The sequence below is a fragment of the Solanum dulcamara genome, chromosome 7 (genome assembly GCF_947179165.1).
Source record: "Solanum dulcamara chromosome 7, daSolDulc1.2, whole genome shotgun sequence".
NCBI lineage: Eukaryota > Viridiplantae > Streptophyta > Magnoliopsida > Solanales > Solanaceae > Solanum > Solanum dulcamara.
In genome coordinates, this window is record NC_077243.1 from 2,384,970 (window position 1) to 2,405,965 (window position 20,996).

At 34.1% G+C, this 20,996-nt stretch overlaps 2 protein-coding genes, 1 long non-coding RNA gene and 1 other non-coding gene across 4 annotated transcripts; 1 reads left to right on the top strand and 3 right to left on the bottom strand.

Moving 5' to 3' along the window:
- Window positions 1-7,590: 7,590 nt before the first annotated feature.
- Window positions 7,591-15,190, bottom strand: LOC129894736 (peroxisome biogenesis protein 2-like). The gene is made up of 8 exons (XM_055970391.1): window positions 14,850-15,190; window positions 13,526-13,639; window positions 13,254-13,407; window positions 12,323-12,459; window positions 11,015-11,115; window positions 9,355-9,472; window positions 8,754-8,920; window positions 7,591-7,982 (listed from the first exon to the last, which is right to left on the bottom strand). The coding sequence occupies exons 1-8, from the start codon at window positions 14,976-14,978 to the stop codon at window positions 7,853-7,855; spliced, it is 1,050 nt and encodes a 349-aa protein (XP_055826366.1). The 5' UTR covers window positions 14,979-15,190; the 3' UTR covers window positions 7,591-7,852.
- A 2,062-nt stretch (window positions 15,191-17,252) lies between these two features.
- On the bottom strand, window positions 17,253-20,243 carry LOC129896711 (uncharacterized). The gene is made up of 2 exons (XR_008768026.1): window positions 20,087-20,243; window positions 17,253-17,447 (listed from the first exon to the last, which is right to left on the bottom strand). It is a non-coding gene; the product is annotated as an uncharacterized LOC129896711 (long non-coding RNA).
- LOC129896710 (protein THYLAKOID ASSEMBLY 8, chloroplastic) lies at window positions 18,498-19,934 on the top strand. Its single transcript, XM_055972663.1, has one exon. It carries the CDS (start codon window positions 19,145-19,147, stop codon window positions 19,844-19,846), a length of 702 nt encoding a protein of 233 aa, XP_055828638.1. The 5' UTR covers window positions 18,498-19,144; the 3' UTR covers window positions 19,847-19,934.
- A 53-nt stretch (window positions 20,244-20,296) lies between the features above and the next one.
- Window positions 20,297-20,378, bottom strand: TRNAS-CGA (transfer RNA serine (anticodon CGA)). Its single transcript has one exon. It is a non-coding gene; the product is annotated as a tRNA-Ser (tRNA).
- Between the last annotated feature and the right edge of the window lie 618 nt (window positions 20,379-20,996).

Consider the following 20,996-nt stretch of genomic DNA (forward strand, 5'->3'; position numbering starts at 1 on the left):
TAATTGATGTTTAATTTCATGTTTTTCAATATGTTATCATGTACTTTGAATTATTGTGTTTTTACGTTTATGTATTTGAAAAAAAAAAAATAATCAAGGTCACATTTTTATGATAATTGTATATTGTTTATTACATTGTGATATTTTACAATATTGTAATTAATTAATATTAGTATGCTATTATTTAATCTTAATATCATATTGTTACTAAAAATAATATTCACCATATTTAATGTCATTATACTAACTGTTTATTCTTGTTAATATTTTAGACATTAATAATGTATAATGATTGTATTATTTTTGTCAATAAACAAATTATCTATACATGATGAATAATATTATATTAATGTTTTATAATATTTTATATTTGTTTTTAATACTTGTGTATAATATTTATTTAAGGTTAATAAGTATATAATTCAATAAACTAAATTATTGTAACATTCATCATAATTGAATCATATAATTTTTAAAATTCTAAATTACCATAATTTAACTTTTTTTAAAAAAAAAGGGACTTATGTTTTACTAGCAAAATTGTTACTTATTTTATTTCTTACAATGCATTTTTATTTTATGAAGATAAATAAATTTATCAGTGTTCAATTGGATTCAAGATGAATAATGGAGATATGTGCATTTTGGATAGTGCCACAACTCATACGATATTAAAAGAAAGGAAATATTTTTGTCATTTGATTATGAAAAAGGCCTATGTCAATACAATATCTGGTAGTACAAAATTAATTGAAGGCTCTGGAAAAGCGGTCTTATTACTACCTGGAGGAACGATATTGGTAATTGATAATGCATTATATTGTAGTAAGTCTCAAAGAAACTTGTTAAGTTTCAAGGTTATTCGTCAAAATGGCTATCATATTGAGACTGCAAATGAAGGAAAGGTTGAATACCTTTATATTACTACAATAAATATGGAGAAGAAAATTGTGCACGAAAAATTACCTGCACTTTCTTCTGGGTTGTACCATACAAATATTGGTACTGTTGAATCATATGCCATTGTAAACAAAAGGTTTACTGATTCTAATGATTTTATCATTTGACATGACCGGTTGGGCCATCCCGGTTATAATATGATGCGCAGAATTATTGAGAATTCACATGGGCACACTTTGAAGAATCAGAAAATTCTTCAATCTAAGGAATTCTATTGTGTTGCTTGTTCCCAAGGAAAACTGATTATCAAACCATCAGCAACTAAGGTTGGGATTGAATCCCCTGCGTTTCTGGAACGTATATAGGGTGATATATGTGGGCCAATTCACCCTTCATGTGGACCATTTAAATATTATATGGTCTTGATAGATGCATCTACAAGATGGTCACATGTGTGCTTATTATCAACTCGCAACATGGCTTTTGCGAGATTGTTAGCTCAAATTATAAGGTTAAGAGCACAATTTCCAGATTATGCAATAAAGACAATTCGTCTTGATAATGCTGGTGAGTTCACATCTCAATCATTTAATGATTATTGTATGTCGATTGGAATAAAAGTTGAGCATCCGGTCGCTCATGTACATACACAAAATGGTCTAGCGGAATCATTGATTAAACGCCTCCAATGGATAGCTAGACCATTGCTAATGAGGACAAAACTTCCTATTTCAGTATGGGGGCATGCTATTTTGCATGCAGCAGCACTTGTGCGCGTAAGGCCAACAAATTATCATGAATTTTCCCCATTACAGTTGGCGTTTGGAAGGGAGCCAAATATATCCCATCTTAGAATATTTGGGTGTGCGGTATATGTCCCAATTGCTCCACCGCATCGCACAAAGATGGGTCCCCAAAGAAGGTTGGGAATATATGTTGGGTATGAATCTCCTTCTATTATAAAATATCTGGAACCTATGACTGGAGATTTATTTACGGCAAGATTTGCTGATTGTCATTTTGATGAATCAGTATACCCAACATTAGGGGGAGAACATAAGCAGATGAAAAATGAGATAGATTGGAATTCATTGTCACTATCTCATTTAGATCCTCGAACAAATCAATGTGAGCAAGAAGTTCAAAAGATGATTTATTTGCAGAATATTGCAAATCAACTGCCGGATGCATTTACTAACCTTCCACGGGTTACTAAATCGCATATCCCAGCTGCTAATGCTCAAGTTCGAGTTGATGTCCCGGTAGGACAACTTATTCAGGCAAATGAATCTAGACCACGCTTAAAACGTGGAAGACCATTTGGTTCCAAAGATAAAAATCCTCGAAAAAGGAAAGGAATGAATGATCAAGATGATCATAATTTGGAGGCGAGTGCTCAAGAAGAGCCCAGAGACACAACAAATGGTGATACCACCGAGGAGGTCCAAGTACCTGAAAATAATGAGAATGAAGAAATCTCAATAAGTTATGTCTCGATAGGAAAACGGTGGAACCGAAATAATATTGTGGTCGATAATATTTTTGCTTATAATGTTGCCATTGAAATAATGCAACAAGATAAGGATCTTGAACCAAAATCTGTCGATGAATGCAGACAGAGAAATTATTGGCCAAGATGGAAGGATGCAATTCAAGCAGAGTTAACTTCACTTGAAAGACGTGAAGTTTTCGGATCAATAGTTCGAACACCTGAAGGTGTCAAGCCAGTAGGGCACAAATGGGTTTTTGTGCGTAAACGAAATGAAAAGGGTGAAGTCGTAAGATATAAAGCACGACTTGTAGCCCAAGGTTTTTCGCAAAGACCTGGCATTGACTATATGGAAACATATTCCCCTGTGGTGGATGCAATTACTTTCAGGTATCTAATGAATTTGGCAGTTCATGAAAAGCTTGAAATGCAGTTAATGGACGTGGTCACTGCCTATTTATATGGCTCATTGGACCACGACATTTTTATGAAAATTCCCGAAGGGTTCAAAGTGCCTGAAGCATACAAGGATTCTCGAGAAAATTGCTCAATAAAACTTCAAAAATCCTTGTACGGGTTGAAACAATCAGGGCGAATGTGGTACAATCGTCTTAGCGAATATTTGCTAAAAGAAGGATATAAAAATGATCCAATTTGCCCTTGTGTCTTTATGAGAAGGTCTGGATCTGAATTTGTCATAATAGCAGTATATGTTGATGATTTAAATATTATTGGAACTCCAGAAGAACTTTCAAAGGCAGTAAAATGCCTGAAAAAGGAGTTTGAAATGAAAGATCTTGGAAAGACAAAATTTTGTCTTGGTCTACAAATTGAACATTTTACAAATGGGATATTTGTCCATCAGTCAACATATACTGAAAATATTTTAAAGAGATTTTATATGGATAAAGCACACCCATTGAGTACTCCAATGGTTGTGAGATCTCTTGATATTAATACAGATCCGTTTCGGCCTTATGAAAATGATGAAGAACTTATTGGTGCTGAAATACCATACCTTAGTGCAATTGGTGCATTAATGTATCTTGCCAACAATTCTAGACCAGATATAGCTTTCTCAGTAAACTTGTTAGCAAGATTTAGTTCTTCACCAACACGCAGACACTGGAATGGAATTAAGCATATATTCAGATACCTTCGAGGTACCATTGATATGGGATTGTTTTACTCAAATGAATTCACGTCACAATTGATTGGTTATGCAGATGCGGGATATTTATCTGATCCCCATAAAGGTCGATCGCAAACAGGCTATTTATTTACATGTGGTGGTACAGCTATATCATGGCGTTCAACAAAGCAAACTATGGTTGCCACTTCCTCAAATCATGCAGAGATAATAGCCATTCATGAAGCAAGTCGAGAATGTGTTTGGTTAAGATCAATAACTGAACACATTCAAGAAACATGTGGTCTTTCTTTGACAAAAGACGCTCCAACAATATTGTATGAAGACAATGCTGCATGTATAGCTCAACTGAAGGGAGGATACATCAAAGGAGACAGAACAAAACATATTTCACCAAAATTCTTTTTCACTCATGATCTTCAAAAGAAGGGTGAAATAGATGTCCAACAAATTCGTTCAAGTGACAATTTGGCGGATATGTTCACCAAAGCATTGCCAACATCAACCTTTGAGAAAATGAGATACAAAATTGGAATGCGTCGTCTTCGAGATATTAAGTGATATTTTCATCAGGGGGAGCAAAATACGCGCTGTACTCTTTTTCCCTTAGTCAAGGTTTTGTCCCACTGGGTTTTCCTGATAAGGTTTTTAATGAGGCAGCACTCAAGGCGTATTATCAGATATGTGTACTCTTTTTCCTTCATTAGGCTTTTTCCCACTGAGTTTTTCCTAATAAGGTTTTAACGAGGCACATTTCTCGTGGACATCCAAGGGGGAGTATTATCAACCAAGTAATATCAACCAAGTAAAATGGTTGTCCATTTAAAATGATGGATAGTCTATTTACTTTTTAAGTGGGTAAAATGCCCATTAATATTTTCCTCCACTTGTAAATATGGCTATAAATATAGCCTTAAACTTCAATGCAAAAACACACAAAACACATAAAAGAAAGAATTGCTATTACTCTCTCTATATTACTACTCTCTCTATTAACACTTTCTATATACATATTCTCTTGTTCTTCTTTCTTTATAAAATTGTCAAGTTAGTTAATTCATAACAATATATATATATATATCTTTTTTGGGACTTTTACTTTGTGCCGAGATTTTTTTTTGAAAACAGCATCTCTATCTTCATTAGCTAGTAGTAAAGTTCGCATACATTCTACCATCTCCAGACCCCACTTGTGAAATTTTACTGGATATGTTGTTGTTTTTGTATTGATAGAGTTTTAAATATATTTACGCACTATAAAGACATTAACTTTATGTTAATAAATTGAGGACATAATAGGAAGAAAAAAAAATCCTTTATTGATTTGTCAAAATTGACAATTAAAAAAAATTAAATTAAAAAATATTTGATAAGTAAATAAAAACGGAAAGAGTAGCATTTTACATCTCATTTAATGACCTACCAAAAAAAATCATCTCATTTAATGTCATTTGGTACTATCTAATAGGGGATTGACTAATCTTGTTAAGTATATGTCAATGTAAATTGAAATCGAATCAACTATGATTATAAATTCTTCACATTGTAAAATTGTAGAAAAAGAAAAAGTTGATTTTTGAGAATATCATAGCTAGTATAATTTTTAGAATAGTCTAGTATAGTATCTAGAATAATTATTTAAAGAAATGTCTAGATATTCTAGAGTAGAAGATAAAGTTAATATAATATTCTTGTAGATGTATCTAAGAAATGTGTAGATATTCTAGAGAATTAGATATTTGTAATTTAGAACTTATAATATCTAGAATCATCCCACACAAGTATAACTAAGGACGATATTAGGCATTTGTAATTAACCCAAAACAAAGACAAAGACAATTCAAAGCAATTCAAGAAGTCTTCCAAAATCTTTCTTCTTCTTTCTAGCTTCCTCTTCTTTAATTGAATCTTTCGATCTTAGTTAACGATCTTGGGCTAGCAGAATATCTCTCAAATTATACTTTTCTTCTGCTATTCTCTACAAAAATATCACAATGAAATTTAAAGATATTGAATCATACCAAATCAATTTAGTATGGTGATAATATAATATTATTAACACCAAAAGTCAAAACGAGTGAATCAATTTTTCAATATCGTATCGTGCCACCTCTTTTCACTGTCAATCACCACAATCAATCATTACTTCATTACCCATCATCCATAATTATCATCATTAACTAACATCATCACAACAAACACTTAAACTACCGACAATCACCATCAACAACAATTGTATATCATTAATCGTTATCATTCACATCATTAGATATTTAAAATGAAAGGGCTGCGTTGAACTATGCAAAATTGGACAACTTTATCCTTTATTAAAATTTGATCTTGAACTTATCATTTAGCTATCAAAATGATGTTTTTTTTCATACCAGTGTCAATATTTCATTGAACGATAAACAATATTTAAATTATAAAGTTATGATACAATTAAATTCAAACGAACAAAATATTAAATTTAACTGTACCAGCCTCCAATAAATTTGCCCTATGAGCTAACAAAATTGATTTTATTATATTTTTTGTTTTTTAATTAATATTTTTATTTTTTTCTTTGTTAAAAGGAATATATATTATATAATTTAGAGCAAAAAAGTTTGTTGTGAGCAACTGAAGAGTTAGGGGACAGGTCCATTGTTTGCCCATTGAGATAGCTATTTCAAGTGGTTACATGTCTTAACATACATAGTTCCTAAAATGTCTGTCCAACAGCTTTAGATACAAATATTGGAGGAACTATAAAAAAAAATAAGAATTCCAAAATCTGCACACTTCACACCATCTTTGTTTAGCATATCTTCCACTCTATTATGCTCTCTGAATATGTGGGGTAGTGGTGCGCTTACAGCTTCTGCATCAGAAACTTTCATTCAAGAATTAAATTAGTATATAATAAATTATCATTCGTAAGTATGTTGATTATCTCTGTTGAATCTACATTGATGTTGATTGGTATGAGGTTATGTTCCACTGCCATGAGAAGACCTTGCCGGAGAGCGAATAGCTCAGCTAAGACTGTGTTAACAGAAGGAGCTTTGGTGGTGAAACGTAGAATCCATTCCCCTTTATTATTCATAGTGCCCCCTTCAAATCCACTGGTACCCGGATTGATTTTGACATAGCCATCTATGTTAAGTATAAACCTTCCATTCTTGGGGGGAATCCATTTGACAAGGATCTTGGTAGTTTTCTTGATGGTATTGTTACGGAGACCAATGATGAGGTGGAATTCAGTGGCTTGATGGAGAGCATCATTGAGTTGAATGCACTGTTTGTTTGTTTTTTAATATAATATTATTCCTTTTGAGCCAAATTATCCAGAAACAAAAAGGTGACATTACATCTCAAGGGATACAATTGCTATAAGATTTTCCAGCTCAGACTGCTATATATATTCATGGACAAGTGTTGTTTTTATTTGAGCTTTTTTGACCATGTAGACCCAACCTAAAAAAGGAACTATGATGCTGAAAGAGAGAGGTCTTACATTCAATGCAATTCATCAGGTGATTTACAGCCTTCGAATTAGGCGATTTTGTACTTTTGACCTTACTTTTTCCATGGGCAAAACTTCAAGTTTAACATTTGATCTTGAAAGGTTGCAAATGGGACAAGCAAGGTTTAAAATTCAAGACCACTCATTTTAAAGGTAATTGAACATAATTTCCTGCGATTCATTCACTCACCTATAAGGCCATAGAAAGAGGAGGCTAAAAAACCAAAAGATAAGGATTAGTGAACTACAAGCCCCACGAAATCACACGTTATGATGAACTTTTGTTGCTCAAAACTTCAACCGTTAAAAACTTTTGCTACAGAAACAGCAACTGGTAAATTTAGCTAGCTATCAATTCTCAGTTAAAAGTATTATATTTGACAACTTTACACGCAGATTCAAACCACAGCACACTGGCTTGCAATTTGAAACTGTAAGGAAATGAAAGATTGTTCTTACCTTTCTTTTTCACCTTTTCTTTTAACTAGTAAGTTACCCTGAACAAAGCTAAAAAAAGGGCAACTTGAGCCATCTGATAAAAAATTGAATTAATTGTGACCTCTGACTGATCAAACTTTTAATAGAATCTTCAAGATAGACATATAAATGAGATTATAGGAAAGTAAAGCTACATTACAAAAGACAAGAACTTTAACAAATGAATGCACTCAATAAAGCAGAACAAGTTGCTTTATCAAGGAATCTTGATTCCTAGTTCTATTTCTGTGTTATCTTTGGCAACTTTTGATACATAGTTTGAATGAAGCTTGCCTTTCACGTCATTTCATTTCACCTTTCACAAGAATTATTGTATCTGACTAATGTTGTTGACCGAACCACCATGTCTTTGCATAGCAGCAATCGATTCGCCACATCGGAGGCAACGAAAAGACTGAGAAGCGGAGCACCGTGTTTGAAGACAGTAGTAACAGTAGCTGTATAGTGATGAACATACATAAAACTCACATGAACAACAGTTACTAACACTAAAGCAAGAAATCGACACATGAATGACGTCAACCCAAATGGATTACAAGATGAATGCAGAAGCAAGATATCCCCTCTGCAATATCTACAGTTACAATGCCTTAATAGTTCACTGACTACCATAGATATTCGAGTTACCTCATCTAAACTTAGTTTGTAAGCGACTACTTAGTTATATTAGGTAATTCTTATAGGTATCAGATCTATCCCGATGTGCCATTTTTCCCATCTTTTGATCCATTTGATGGTAAAGTCCTGATTCTATTTGAAAATGAATTGGTAAGGTAAAGTTCTCTTCTAGTTTCACTTCTTGAATTAAAAATTTAACTAGCTCTAAAGTTTGATGCCATCGGTGTCTATAAAACACTGGATGTGAAGTTCATTTAAAAGATACAGGAGGATACGAGGCTCTGAAAAAATAAAATATTTTTCTAAACAGCCCTGATGTGTTTAATATAGTTTCGAGTCTCAAGGCTTCTCTTCTTTGCAATCTACAAAGTTACACCTATGTACAGCCCACGACTCCATATATACGATATGACTACATAAGCATAAGATTGTTGTTCTCCAATTTCAGTGAATTCAACTAATTCTTAAAACTTCAATTCATAGTTTGATTAAGGTTCGATATAATAGAGTTCCTACTAAATGCATAAACATTTGAAAGATACATTGTATCGCCATTCTACTGTAAAATTGTAAGCATGCAATACATGTACCTGTGCTGACAAGGGATAGCTAAAAATGGAATGGTTGGCTTTCCTTGACAGATTGGGCACAAAGTGTCATCCACTGAAGAGTCTGAAAATTTATCCTTTGAGAATGGATGAAGAAAAGTCTTGACAGATGATGAATTGAGAAGGGGAAGAACCAAGAGCAGCAATTCCTGCATATCAGAACAGTTGATGATGTACATTCATTCGTTTGTCAGAAAAAGATAACAAAAGAGCATACTTCCATCCGTATTGTTTGCTAAACAGATGCACTTGTCAACAAAATAAAATACCAAACAATTAACTATAAGTTTTTACGTCAGAAGACCAACTTCGAGCTCCATCCCCATACCCATACCCGCCAACAAAATAAGACTGACACAAGTTGGAAAACAAGATCTGTTAGCCCTTTGGCAGCAAGTACAAAAGCAAAGTGATGTTCTTTCTGGGCCCTTCCTTTTTTTTATAAGGTTAAGGACCTCTTTCCTAACAGATGATTGATAGCAAAATTGCAGACACAGATACTCAGATAATTCGTCATCAATATTCCCTCTTCAGGAATGACCATATAAAATCTGCAACACTCTGCTAATGGATGGAAAATTACCGAGAATTCATTCCACACCAATTGGCGATTCATGTACTCGAAGCTCACGGCTCTGTTCATATTTGGGCTGCTATAAACAAGCCTGGCTCTTAAAGCTCTTTCAATGAGATTCCTATACCTGCATGTCATTGATACATGTAGAGTAACCAGTAAATCCCAAAATACATAGCAAGTTATATTCTTAATTGTTAGTAAATCTGAAGACCATATGTACTGGACACTTGTAGCAGTCAACCCCTGTTTAACAGTTAAACCATTTTCAGAAGGTCTCATGAACAGCATCTTTACAGCATTCAATGATCGAGTATGTTCAACAGTTAAGCCCTGCTACCAGTAATGCATCTAGATTTTCTACCCTCCACTTAACTATCATGCTTTTGTCTGCGGCAAGGCTCAAAACAGGGATGTGCGCAGTGCGCCTTACCACACATCATGCGTAATGCTTTTACCAGAAGAGCAAATTCCAGAGGACATTTTCCAACTTCGGTATTATATTCTTAATTCCAGTCAATCTAAAGGTCAATATACAGAACACTCATAGCAGGCAGCACATGTAGGAAACACGCTCAACAATTAGACCCTTTTTAAAATGTCATATGTACAAGACCCTCACAGAAATAAACCTATGCACGGAACCTTCTACCAAGAATGTCACTAAATTTTCTAACTTCAAGTCTCTTTACCTTCTTTATTTTGAGTTCTTTGTTTTGCTATTTTACGTTTTCCTCTGTGTGAGGTGAAGGATCCTTGGAACGTCATCATTAACTAAGAGTTATCGTGGAATCACCTCAATATTCTGTCTCTCCCTGTTCCTGGACAACAAAGCTGTCCCAGAAAAATATTTGGTTTCATTGGACAGAACAATTTCAAAAATGTCCATTAACAATTTTTAACCAAAGACTTGGCTCGACTTAGTTGGCAGCCAATAACACAATCCAGCTAACACAGATGATAAAGCCCCACACAGCCTTGCAGCTCTGCTATTTTTTTTTTCCATGCATGTCCATTGCTAAGCAAGTGCACTGATTTTTTTTGTTAAGGTAAGTAATTTTATTAACACTTGGGGATAACCCCTGTATACAAGCTGTATACCAAAAGAGAGAACCTAAATCAACATATGATTCTCAAAAAGGAGACTCAATCTTCTATACAAATTGGGTCTCGTGTGAACACCAAAAGAAAACTCGAAACAAAAGTTTATTTTGCAATATCTTGTTCAACCCCCCCTTCAAAAGCTCTCCTATTTCTTTCTCCAAATAACAACATAACTGCTAGCGGGGTAACATTCCATGCCCTAGGACTTCTCTCTCCCTCCTGTAAGCCCAGGTATGTAATGCCTCCTTCACTGTGTTTGGAATCACCCGAAACCAATTAAGAACTACTCTCCACAGTCTGTTAGCCACTAGACGATGCAATAAGAGATGATCCACTGATTCAAGTAGCATAAGTTCATCTCTTTCTTTATTAAAGAAGTAGTATGGCATAATGCAGCTGCTATAGGAGTTCGTCAATTCTTTTATTTTCTTTTATTTGGTAGGCATGTCAGGCATCTTTCTAAGAGATAAGAAAGGACTGCACAACAAGAGAAAAGTGTAAAAGAATTCTGAGCATGCTTTCGAAAGAAATAAGAAGCAAAAAGTATTTACAATCAGAGATGTACCTTCCTGTATAAAGAAAAAGAAGTAGATTACTGAAAGATGCTGCTTTATAGATCCCTTCCATCCGTTGTATTAATAACCATGCTCGGCGTGCCAAGGACCTCTGAAGAAGACACAAGATTAACAAGTCAAGGATAAATCGTACAATTGACACTTGAAAGTTACTATTTTACCTGTTCAAATTTGAATCATAAAATTACCACTGCAACAATTCTCAAAGAGAGATATCAAGTCTATCAGGAAGGTCATGGAGGCTATGGGTCATTTCGGCAGTGTCACTGGATTCCATGCTAATGTGGACAAAACTAACAATTTCCTGGCAGGTGTGGAAGATGCACAGAAAGAAGAGATATTGGCCTATACAGGATTCTCAGTAAGGCCCCTCCCTATTAGATATCTTGGGTTGCCTCTATCATCCCAGAAATGGAACAAAATGGATTGTCATCAGCTTGTGGAGAAGATAACAGCGAGAATCAACACTGTTTATTCTAAACATCTTCTAATGCTGGGAGACTACTTTACAGTTTACACCTGTCTTAAATAAGTGGAGTTGAGTTATACAATGTCTCACAGCATAAGACCAAGCTGATGTATAGCATATACAATGGATTCAGAGGAAGCATAGGACAAATATGAAGAGAAGCTAATACTGCTCTATGGAGTGTTATGATCTACAGCATTTGGCAAGCTAAAAATTGGAGAATCTTCAGGAACACAATAGTATATAGCAGTTCTGTCATAGAACAGATACAGAAAGATATGAGGATTAGAGTAGGAGTGATATAGAGTTCAAAGAGAGCACAGAAATGTAGGGATTTATTTTCATAGAATTTGTATGTAGTGGTGATGCTGTGTCTTTGTTTTCTGTGAGGCCTAGGTAACAGGGAGCATCCATCCTAGAAGGTGGTCTTCCTTTAGTCCTAGGAGCTCTTTTTGCGTATTCTTTTTTCATCAATGGTAATTTCACAGTTATTACCAAATAAAAAATCTATTTTGGATGACCAAATTTGAATAGACAACATATCAACATAAGATTTAAAATTGAACCATTCAAATTTATGTGGCTTCAGAAGCAGGAAAAAGTTAATCTTTTTATGACATTGAGCCTTCATGCTTCCTCAACTTCAGCAAATAGTTATAAATGAGCTCTGCTTTCCTTCTAAAGGGAGTTCTACCAAATTTCATTATACCAAATGCACGACATATTACTTCTACTTATCTCAATACAGAGAGCAGCAAAGAGTGTACTTACAATTAATCGAACATACATGTAAACAAACAAGTGAGATGAGTGAGGAAGAGGACTATACCTGCTCAGAGTCGCCCCATCTTCGAAAAGCAGAAAATGATTGAAGACGGGCCAACATATATTGCCCACCAACAGTAGCGACACAGTACAATATTTTCTGAGCAACTGTAATACCAGGCCCCTCCAATCCTGTTCGAACTAACATATGCAGAAAAGCAAAACTATGGTTGGAACTATGAATGCTGATGCAAGAGGCACAAGATCAAAAATGAAATTCAATTAAGTCAAGCTATCAACACTAGCAACTTCAAGTAGAAGTTAAGACAAGCAAGATTTTCAAGCCAATCCCTCAAGTCCCTTCATATAATCCTGAATATTTGCTAAATACTATTTGGACTTCCCAAAATTACTGAATATTGGATCATTTATACAAAAGTAAAAATTTACAGGTCTCACATATCTCAAGCTATCTTAAGTAATCGATGAGAGCGAGTCCACGGATGGTGATGAATGTGGACTTGAATGCCTTCAGATATGACCATGAAAGAAGGAATATGTTACAAGTGAGGTGATACCATTATCTGGTTAAAAGGGTCTGAATGCAAGAGATGGAACTCTTTTAAATAGTAAAAAAGAATAAAGAAAAAGTTTCAATTCATGCCATCAACCATGAACTCAGTCTCAAATCAAAGTGAATGCCTGAATGCTAACCTTAAGTATTTAATAAGTTCTGCTGCAACTATTCTCTCCACGTCCCAATTCCCAGGAACTAGCAACATTAAATGTCTCAAGTTTGAACAATTTCAACACCAGAAGTTGAAGAAAATAGTGAATTAGCTTAAATAACAACATAGTATCCAGCTGATTAATATAGAAAAAAAGGATCTTAGTAAGAGCAACTTTTTTCGTCTTGAACAGTAAATAAAAGAAGAGTTTGTTAGTAGCAACTTACACAAAGTGACAAAAGGATTAAGTAAGAGACGCTATCTAACCTTTTCCTCTCACTTCAACCGCACGTTCATCTCTATACCTCAAATTCATTAGAGCATTACCCGGTGTAGGCTTATCAACCCAGATAGAAAAACGCCAGATAAGGAACTCCAAGAAAGCATCAAGTTCTGGCTCATATTGAAAAAGCATTCCTGGCTGATCCAAAAGGGAAGAAACAAAAGGAAATTAAATGTATATCAAATTATTATCAGAACACAAATAATGAAGAGGTGAGGTGAGTCCCTTATAAGTTGGCAGGTTGCATTACACGTACCTTCATCAAAGAGAAGACCTTAACCAACTGTTCCTTTAGCATGGCGGACATTTCAATGTCCAATCTTGCTGCATCTACCTGATTAACTCTTGATATTGAAATTGGAATGGCAGACTGTGAAAACAAGCAAGCAATGGAAACATATTAGTGGGAGATAAAAGTCGGTAAATAATACATCAAACGTAATCCTCCTTAATTCATCGTTCACCCATCCTGGGGTCTCAGAAAGGAAAAAGGACAAGGGGAACACATTAACATGGTTTTTTCAAAACCTCTGTAGATGTAGATAACAATATTTCCCATAAAAAAGTGGATTGAGAACCATGAGGTCTCAAGTTCATTTATGCAAAAACATTATGTGATTTCTTCCCATCCAAGCCTTGGCGGACAGAGTTACATGTGTTGGTGGAAAGTAGCAAGTGGGTATGGAATTAGTTGACATGTACGCAAGTTGGCCCAGACACACGGTTATCAAAAAAATAATTAAATGAGCTATAAATACATACAATTTCTACAAAGAAACACACACTACATAGTCATTAATTACATCTTGTTTGGATGGTTGTTACCCGTTGTATTGTATTGTTAGTTTTAAATACAATATTTATTTTGATTGTTATTTAAATTGTATTGTATAGTATAGTTTAAATCCATCATTAGGTAATGACAAAAAGTCTCATTTTGTGTAATGATAGATTGATGTGATCGTGTTGTTATCTTAATATATTCTTCTCATTTTATCTTTACTTATTATTTAATAATCTTATTTTATCATTTACCCTACATTTTCATAAAAGTTCAACATACCTCGTATCCGACTTTTCTTATAAGTTTATCATTCAAATTGTCGATGTGTGACATTATAAAATGATGGAGAACGATACAATTTATCCAAATTTGTATTCATTAAAACAATAGAGTACAACACAATACAATACATTATGAAACAATACGTAACAACCATACAAACAGAGTGTAAAGGTTTCTATAGAATGACTGAGTCCATTCCCTAATAAGATGCTTTGAAGCAATAAGCTGATTATTGCAGCTAGTTCAAAGCAAACTAGCAATACATTAGCATTGTAGCGAGAACATCAACGCCTATTCTGAGTACCTTTTCATTTTTCATCCCTTACTAGAACATACACAAGTAAGTAACAACTAGAACATAAGAAGTGTCTTACTTCGCTAGGCAGGCTTAACCTTATCATCACTCACAGCATTGAGCAGAACTCATTTGATGTGACTCAACTATAAGCCAAGCATATAACGAGCAGAAAAGGAAGATGGATAAAAAAATTAAAATACATATAGTGATATACACCTGATGAGATGAAGCAAGAGACTGCCACGGAGGAAGTAATTTATAGTATGTACTTAGCCAAGCATCTTCCTGTGGCGGTAGATCACCGATGGACGAGGATGCTGATGAAGCTAGGGTTTGTCTATCCATACTCTAACAGGACGAATTTCAGCTGAATTTCAATGGCGAAGAGATGTGCCGGAAAAATTGAGAATCTCAGCTGGCGGTTCCAGAGAGCAATTTCACAGACGACGCAGGACTAATTCTGGTGGTTAATTTACAAAATGTTTTTCTTATGGGAAAAGGGCATTTTCGTCTCTGAGAATAATTAATGAAAACGATGAGGCGTTCATCGAAAGTCTCGATATTTAGTCTCGAAGAGCCTCACAATTTTCACTAGTTTTTTCTTATAAATAAAATTTCCTTATAAAATGACAAAATTGTCTTGTTACATTAGTTACATCATCACCCCACAAATATATAAGATATTCCTAAGTTTTTTATTATTTATCAAATTTTGAGTTTATCATTTTACCTCTATTAATTGATAAAATTTTAGGGGTGCGGGCAGTTGGATTTGAGGGCTATGCGGAGGGGTAGGGATGATTAGACAGGATGTGGAGAACCTCTGTATCACCAAGGACATTACCTTAGACAGGAAAGAGTGGAGGTCGCGTATTAGGATAGAAGGCTAGTAAGAGTAGAAGGATAGCAGGGTTAGAATGTTGTCATTATAGTTGTGTTGTTATTGCCTTTGATTATCCCATTATCTTGATATTGGTATTGTGCTTCTCTTGTAGAATTTGCATCGCTATATATATATATATATATCTTTTTTGGGACTTTTACTTTGTGCCGAGATTTTTTTTTGAAAACAGCATCTCTATCTTCATTAGCTAGTAGTAAAGTTCGCATACATTCTACCATCTCCAGACCCCACTTGTGAAATTTTACTGGATATGTTGTTATTTTTGTATTGATAGAGTTTTAAATATATTTACGCACTATAAAGACATTAACTTTATGTTAATAAATTGAGGACATAATAGGAAGAAAAAAAAATCCTTTATTGATTTGTCAAAATTGACAATTAAAAAAAATTAAATTAAAAAATATTTGATAAGTAAATAAAAACGGAAAGAGTAGCATTTTACATCTCATTTAATGACCTACCAAAAAAAATCATCTCATTTAATGTCATTTGGTACTATCTAATAGGGGATTGACTAATCTTGTTAAGTATATGTCAATGTAAATTGAAATCGAATCAACTATGATTATAAATTCTTCACATTGTAAAATTGTAGAAAAAGAAAAAGTTGATTTTTGAGAATATCATAGCTAGTATAATTTTTAGAATAGTCTAGTATAGTATCTAGAATAATTATTTAAAGAAATGTCTAGATATTCTAGAGTAGAAGATAAAGTTAATATAATATTCTTGTAGATGTATCTAAGAAATGTGTAGATATTCTAGAGAATTAGATATTTGTAATTTAGAACTTATAATATCTAGAATCATCCCACACAAGTATAACTAAGGACGATATTAGGCATTTGTAATTAACCCAAAACAAAGACAAAGACAATTCAAAGCAATTCAAGAAGTCTTCCAAAATCTTTCTTCTTCTTTCTAGCTTCCTCTTCTTTAATTGAATCTTTCGATCTTAGTTAACGATCTTGGGCTAGCAGAATATCTCTCAAATTATACTTTTCTTCTGCTATTCTCTACAAAAATATCACAATGAAATTTAAAGATATTGAATCATACCAAATCAATTTAGTATGGTGATAATATAATATTATTAACACCAAAAGTCAAAACGAGTGAATCAATTTTTCAATATCGTATCGTGCCACCTCTTTTCACTGTCAATCACCACAATCAATCATTACTTCATTACCCATCATCCATAATTATCATCATTAACTAACATCATCACAACAAACACTTAAACTACCGACAATCACCATCAACAACAATTGTATATCATTTAATCGCTATCATTCACATCATTAGATATTTAAAATGAAAGGGTTAAACCTGCGTTGAACTATGCAAAATTGGACAACTTTATCCTTTATTAAAATTTGATCTTGAACTTATCATTTAGTTATCAAAATGATGGTTTTTTTCATACCAATGTCAATATTTCATTGAACGATAAACAATATTTAAATTATAAAATTATGATACAATTAAATTCAAACGAACAAAATATTAAATTTAACTGTACCAGCCTCCAATAAAATTGCCCTATGAGCTAACAAAATTGATTTTATTATATTTTTTGTTTTTTAATTAATATTTTTATTTTTTTCTTTGTTAAAAGGAATATATATTATATAATTTAGAGCAAAAAAGTTTGTTGTGAGCAACTAAAGAGTTAGGGGACAGGTCCATCGTTTGCCCATTGAGATAGCTATTTCAAGTGGTTACATGTCTTAACATACATAGTTCCTAAAATGTCTGCCCAACAACTTTAGATACAAATATTGGAGGAACTATAAAAAAAATCAGAATTTCAAATTCTGCACACTTCACACCATCTTTGTTTAGCATATCTTCCACTCTATTATGCTATCTGAATATGTGGGATAGTGGTGCGCTTTCAGCTTCTGCATCAGGAATTTCATTCAAGAATTAAATTAGTATATAATAAATTATCATTCGTAAGTATGTTGATTATCTCTGTTGAATCTACATTGATGTTGATTGGTATGAAGTTATGTTCCACTGCCATGAGAAGACCTTGCCGGAGAGCGAATAGCTCAGCTAAGACTGTGTTAACAGAAGGAGCTTTGGTGGTGAAACGTAGAATCCATTCCCCTTTATTATTCATAGTGCCCCCTTCAAATCCACTGGTACCCGGATTGATTTTGACATAGCCATCTATGTTAAGTATAAACCTTCCATTCTTGGGGGGAATCCATTTGACAAGGATCCTGATAGTTTTTTTGTTGGTATTGTTACGAGGACCAATGATGAGGTGGGATTCAGTGGCTTGATGGAGAGCATCATTGAGTTAAATGCACTTCTTCTTTTTTTGAAGATATTATTATTCCTTTTGAGCCAAACTATCCAGAAACAAAAATGTGACATTACATCCCAAGGGATACAATTGTTATAAGATTTTCCTTTGATGGATCTCCATAAGTTGCGTCAATTATCAGTGGACAGGTTGAAAAGATTATTTTGGTATTTGGGTGAGTTGTTTCCCTCAATAGCCATCAATAAGTTAGTTGCATTAGTACATTGGAAAAATATATGATTTATATCTTCAGAAGGATGGCCACAAATTGTGTAGGAAAGGTTGATATCTAAACCTATTATGTGAAGATACTGCGGCGTGAGGAGTCTATAATGGTGTATCAATTAGAGAAAGGTTTTGATTTTATTGGGGCATTGAGCATCCCAAATCCATCTAAAATCCTTCTCATCAAGATTAGGGTTATTGGGATGGACCTGGCTATGGATGAGGTAGTATGCACTATCATGCTAACTTACAGCCTATATGAGAGATTGAAGAAAATGTTACTAATGTCCTAATTATCATTTTCTGATAATATCACTGATTTTCAGGTTTTCCTCACCAAACTTAAGTGGTTCTCGAATCATGCTACTGATGGAATTTTGATGAGGGATAAGGTTAATCTTAGTCCCCTTCTAGAGGGTCCACCTGTGCCCCTTAATACTAATTTTCCAGCCTTTAGGATGCATTTTCAGATCTTATACATAAGTCTCTTCCTATAATGTGGCTCAGATCTGGAGTACTTGCTAATGGGGACTTTTCCCCAAAGACTAGTGGGATTGTGATATAACCTCCATGTTAAACTAGCATGTATGGACTTGTTCTTGACATTACTTTTCTAGATGCCCCGATCTTCGTCTTTCTTTTTACAAGTCAAGGTATTCCAGTTCACTAAGTGCGTTCTCTTCTTCTCAACATTAGTACTCCAGATAAAGTTCATTTCGATTATGTTATTGTTGTTATTGATCTTGCAAGGAAGCTTAGTGATGCATGATGTGACTAGAAATACTATCAAGTATACCATATTTTACATCACACATGATTCAATTTTGCCCTTCTATTATGTGTATGATTCAAGTTTGTCCTTCTATTATGTGTACGATTCAATTTTAGCCCTCCCCCGCTACTACCACCACTACCTCTCCACCTGATTGCTGAGAATTGAGTGTATAAATGCAAGTTACTAAAACTTTAGGGACCAAGCTGTAAAAAAAAAACTACCCAATTGAAACAGGCAAAAACAAATGCGGGTTGGTTGTACCAGTGGAACATAATCCACCATTCATGGCGTCCTCTCTATCCACAAACCTCAAATTCACCTTACAACATTCTTCACTAACCCTTCCACCACTAACATCAACCACCACTAGACGAGTCTCAGTGCGATGCGGTCCACGAAGCAACCGTGGACCTCTAGTCAAAGGCCGAATACTTAGCATCGAAGCAATCCAAGCGATTCAAGCCCTAAAACGAGCTCAAAGAACGGACCCTTCCCAAATTGAAGCTCAAATCTCAAAAACCCTCAATCGTCTCATCAAAACAGATCTCATTGCTGCTTACAAAGAACTTCTACGACAAGACCTTTGCGATTTGGCCCTCAAAGTATTTCCAGCCGTTCAATCGGAATGTGATGTCCCTGATTTGGGGCTTTATGCTGATATGGTTTTAGCTTTGACCAGGACGGGTTTTGCTAAACATATTGATGAATTGATTTGTGATTTGGAGAAAGTGGGTACTATTGAATGTGATGATAAGTCGCTGGTAAGGTTGGTGAGGGCGTTGGTTGAAGGTGAACAAGTTGAATCTACTGTTAGGGTTTATGAATTGATGAAAAAGAGTGGATGGGGTTCTAGATTTGAGATTGATGAATATGTAGCTAAGGTTTTAAGGAGAGGGTTTAAGAGATTTGGGAAAGAGGAAATGGCTGATGAAGTTGATGAACAATTACAGAGATCGTCTCGATTAGTTTTGGGGAAACTACAGTGATATTGTTTTTTTGATCTTACTGTAATTGTATATTGTAGTTTAAGTAAGTATACATTGCTGTTTGTTTCGATTCGAAAAGATTACCAAATTCTCTAATGTTACTTTTTTCTTCAAAGTTGGAATCAGCTATCTTATATACAAAAGATGTATATCAAATGATATTAAAAAGTCAGACATTAGCATCACAAGACAATTACAAATACCAACAATGAAAGAAAAATCCAAAACAAATGAACTTACCTTATCATCAGTAGGAATCCAAAACTTGATGATCATTAGCTTATAAGCATATGTGCACAACTTTGTTAATTAAGTTTGACTTGGTAAAAATATTACATTCCAACCACAGAACAGAGTGATCAGTCGATTGCCGATGAACTCCTTCCTATAAACAGAAAAGCACAGTTATTCATACTAAGTAAAAAAAAAAAAAAAAGTTAAATAAAAAAGCGTCGACAGCAGGATTCGAACCTGCGCAGGCAAAGCCCAACAGATTTCGAGTCTGTCTCCTTAACCACTCGGACATATCGACGATTGTATGTTTGGATCAGCTGATTTTATATAAATCTTTTAAATTAATATTGAATAACCCAAGACTAGCTAACGCATCTGGTTCACATTCACGAAAAAGGTTGGAAATCTGACATCTTTTTATGTTTAGAAAATGTGAAGCAACACTAATATGTACTTTGGGAAGTGAAAAACTATTAATTTGGATTTAAGGATAACAGATGTTGTCTAAAAATAATTATCCATCCAATGAAATTTATTTCATTTAGTTCGAAAGTTAAAAGCCGGTAATGGAAACAGAAAAGGCATTTGATTAGATACAAAATATAAAGTCACTTGCACAAAGGAAATCTTGATTAAATGGGATCATTGTCATTATATGCGCACTCACATAAAGCATGAAAAAAAAAAAACATGATATGAAGGTTCTTATCATAGGCTTTAAAGATAAGCTTGAAGCTAGTGTTAGATGCTTGTCATTTGTTAATTCGATACAAGTTATTTACTCCGTGACACTATTTGATTTGACGCAAAAAAAAAGAATTTTTTTTGAAATTCATAATTTAAAATAACGCTTATATGTGGTTATAAATTATTTTTTAAGGGCAAAAATGTAATTTCAAAATAAAGCTATTTCTAA

Excerpts from the sequence above, each read along its gene's own strand:
- LOC129894736 (XM_055970391.1), bottom strand. The coding sequence starts at position 14,978 with ATGGATAGACAAACCCTAGCTTCATCAGCATCCTCGTCCATCGGTGAT. Across the intron at positions 12,460-13,253 it reads GGTTGAAGTGAGAGGAAAAG|TTCGAACAGGATTGGAGGGG; the intron begins GTTAGATAGCGT and ends TGCATATGTTAG. Across the intron at positions 11,116-12,322 it reads GATGGGGCGACTCTGAGCAG|AGGTCCTTGGCACGCCGAGC; the intron begins GTATAGTCCTCT and ends TGTCTTCTTCAG.
- LOC129896710 (XM_055972663.1), top strand. The coding sequence starts at position 19,145 with ATGGCGTCCTCTCTATCCACAAACCTCAAATTCACCTTACAACATTCT.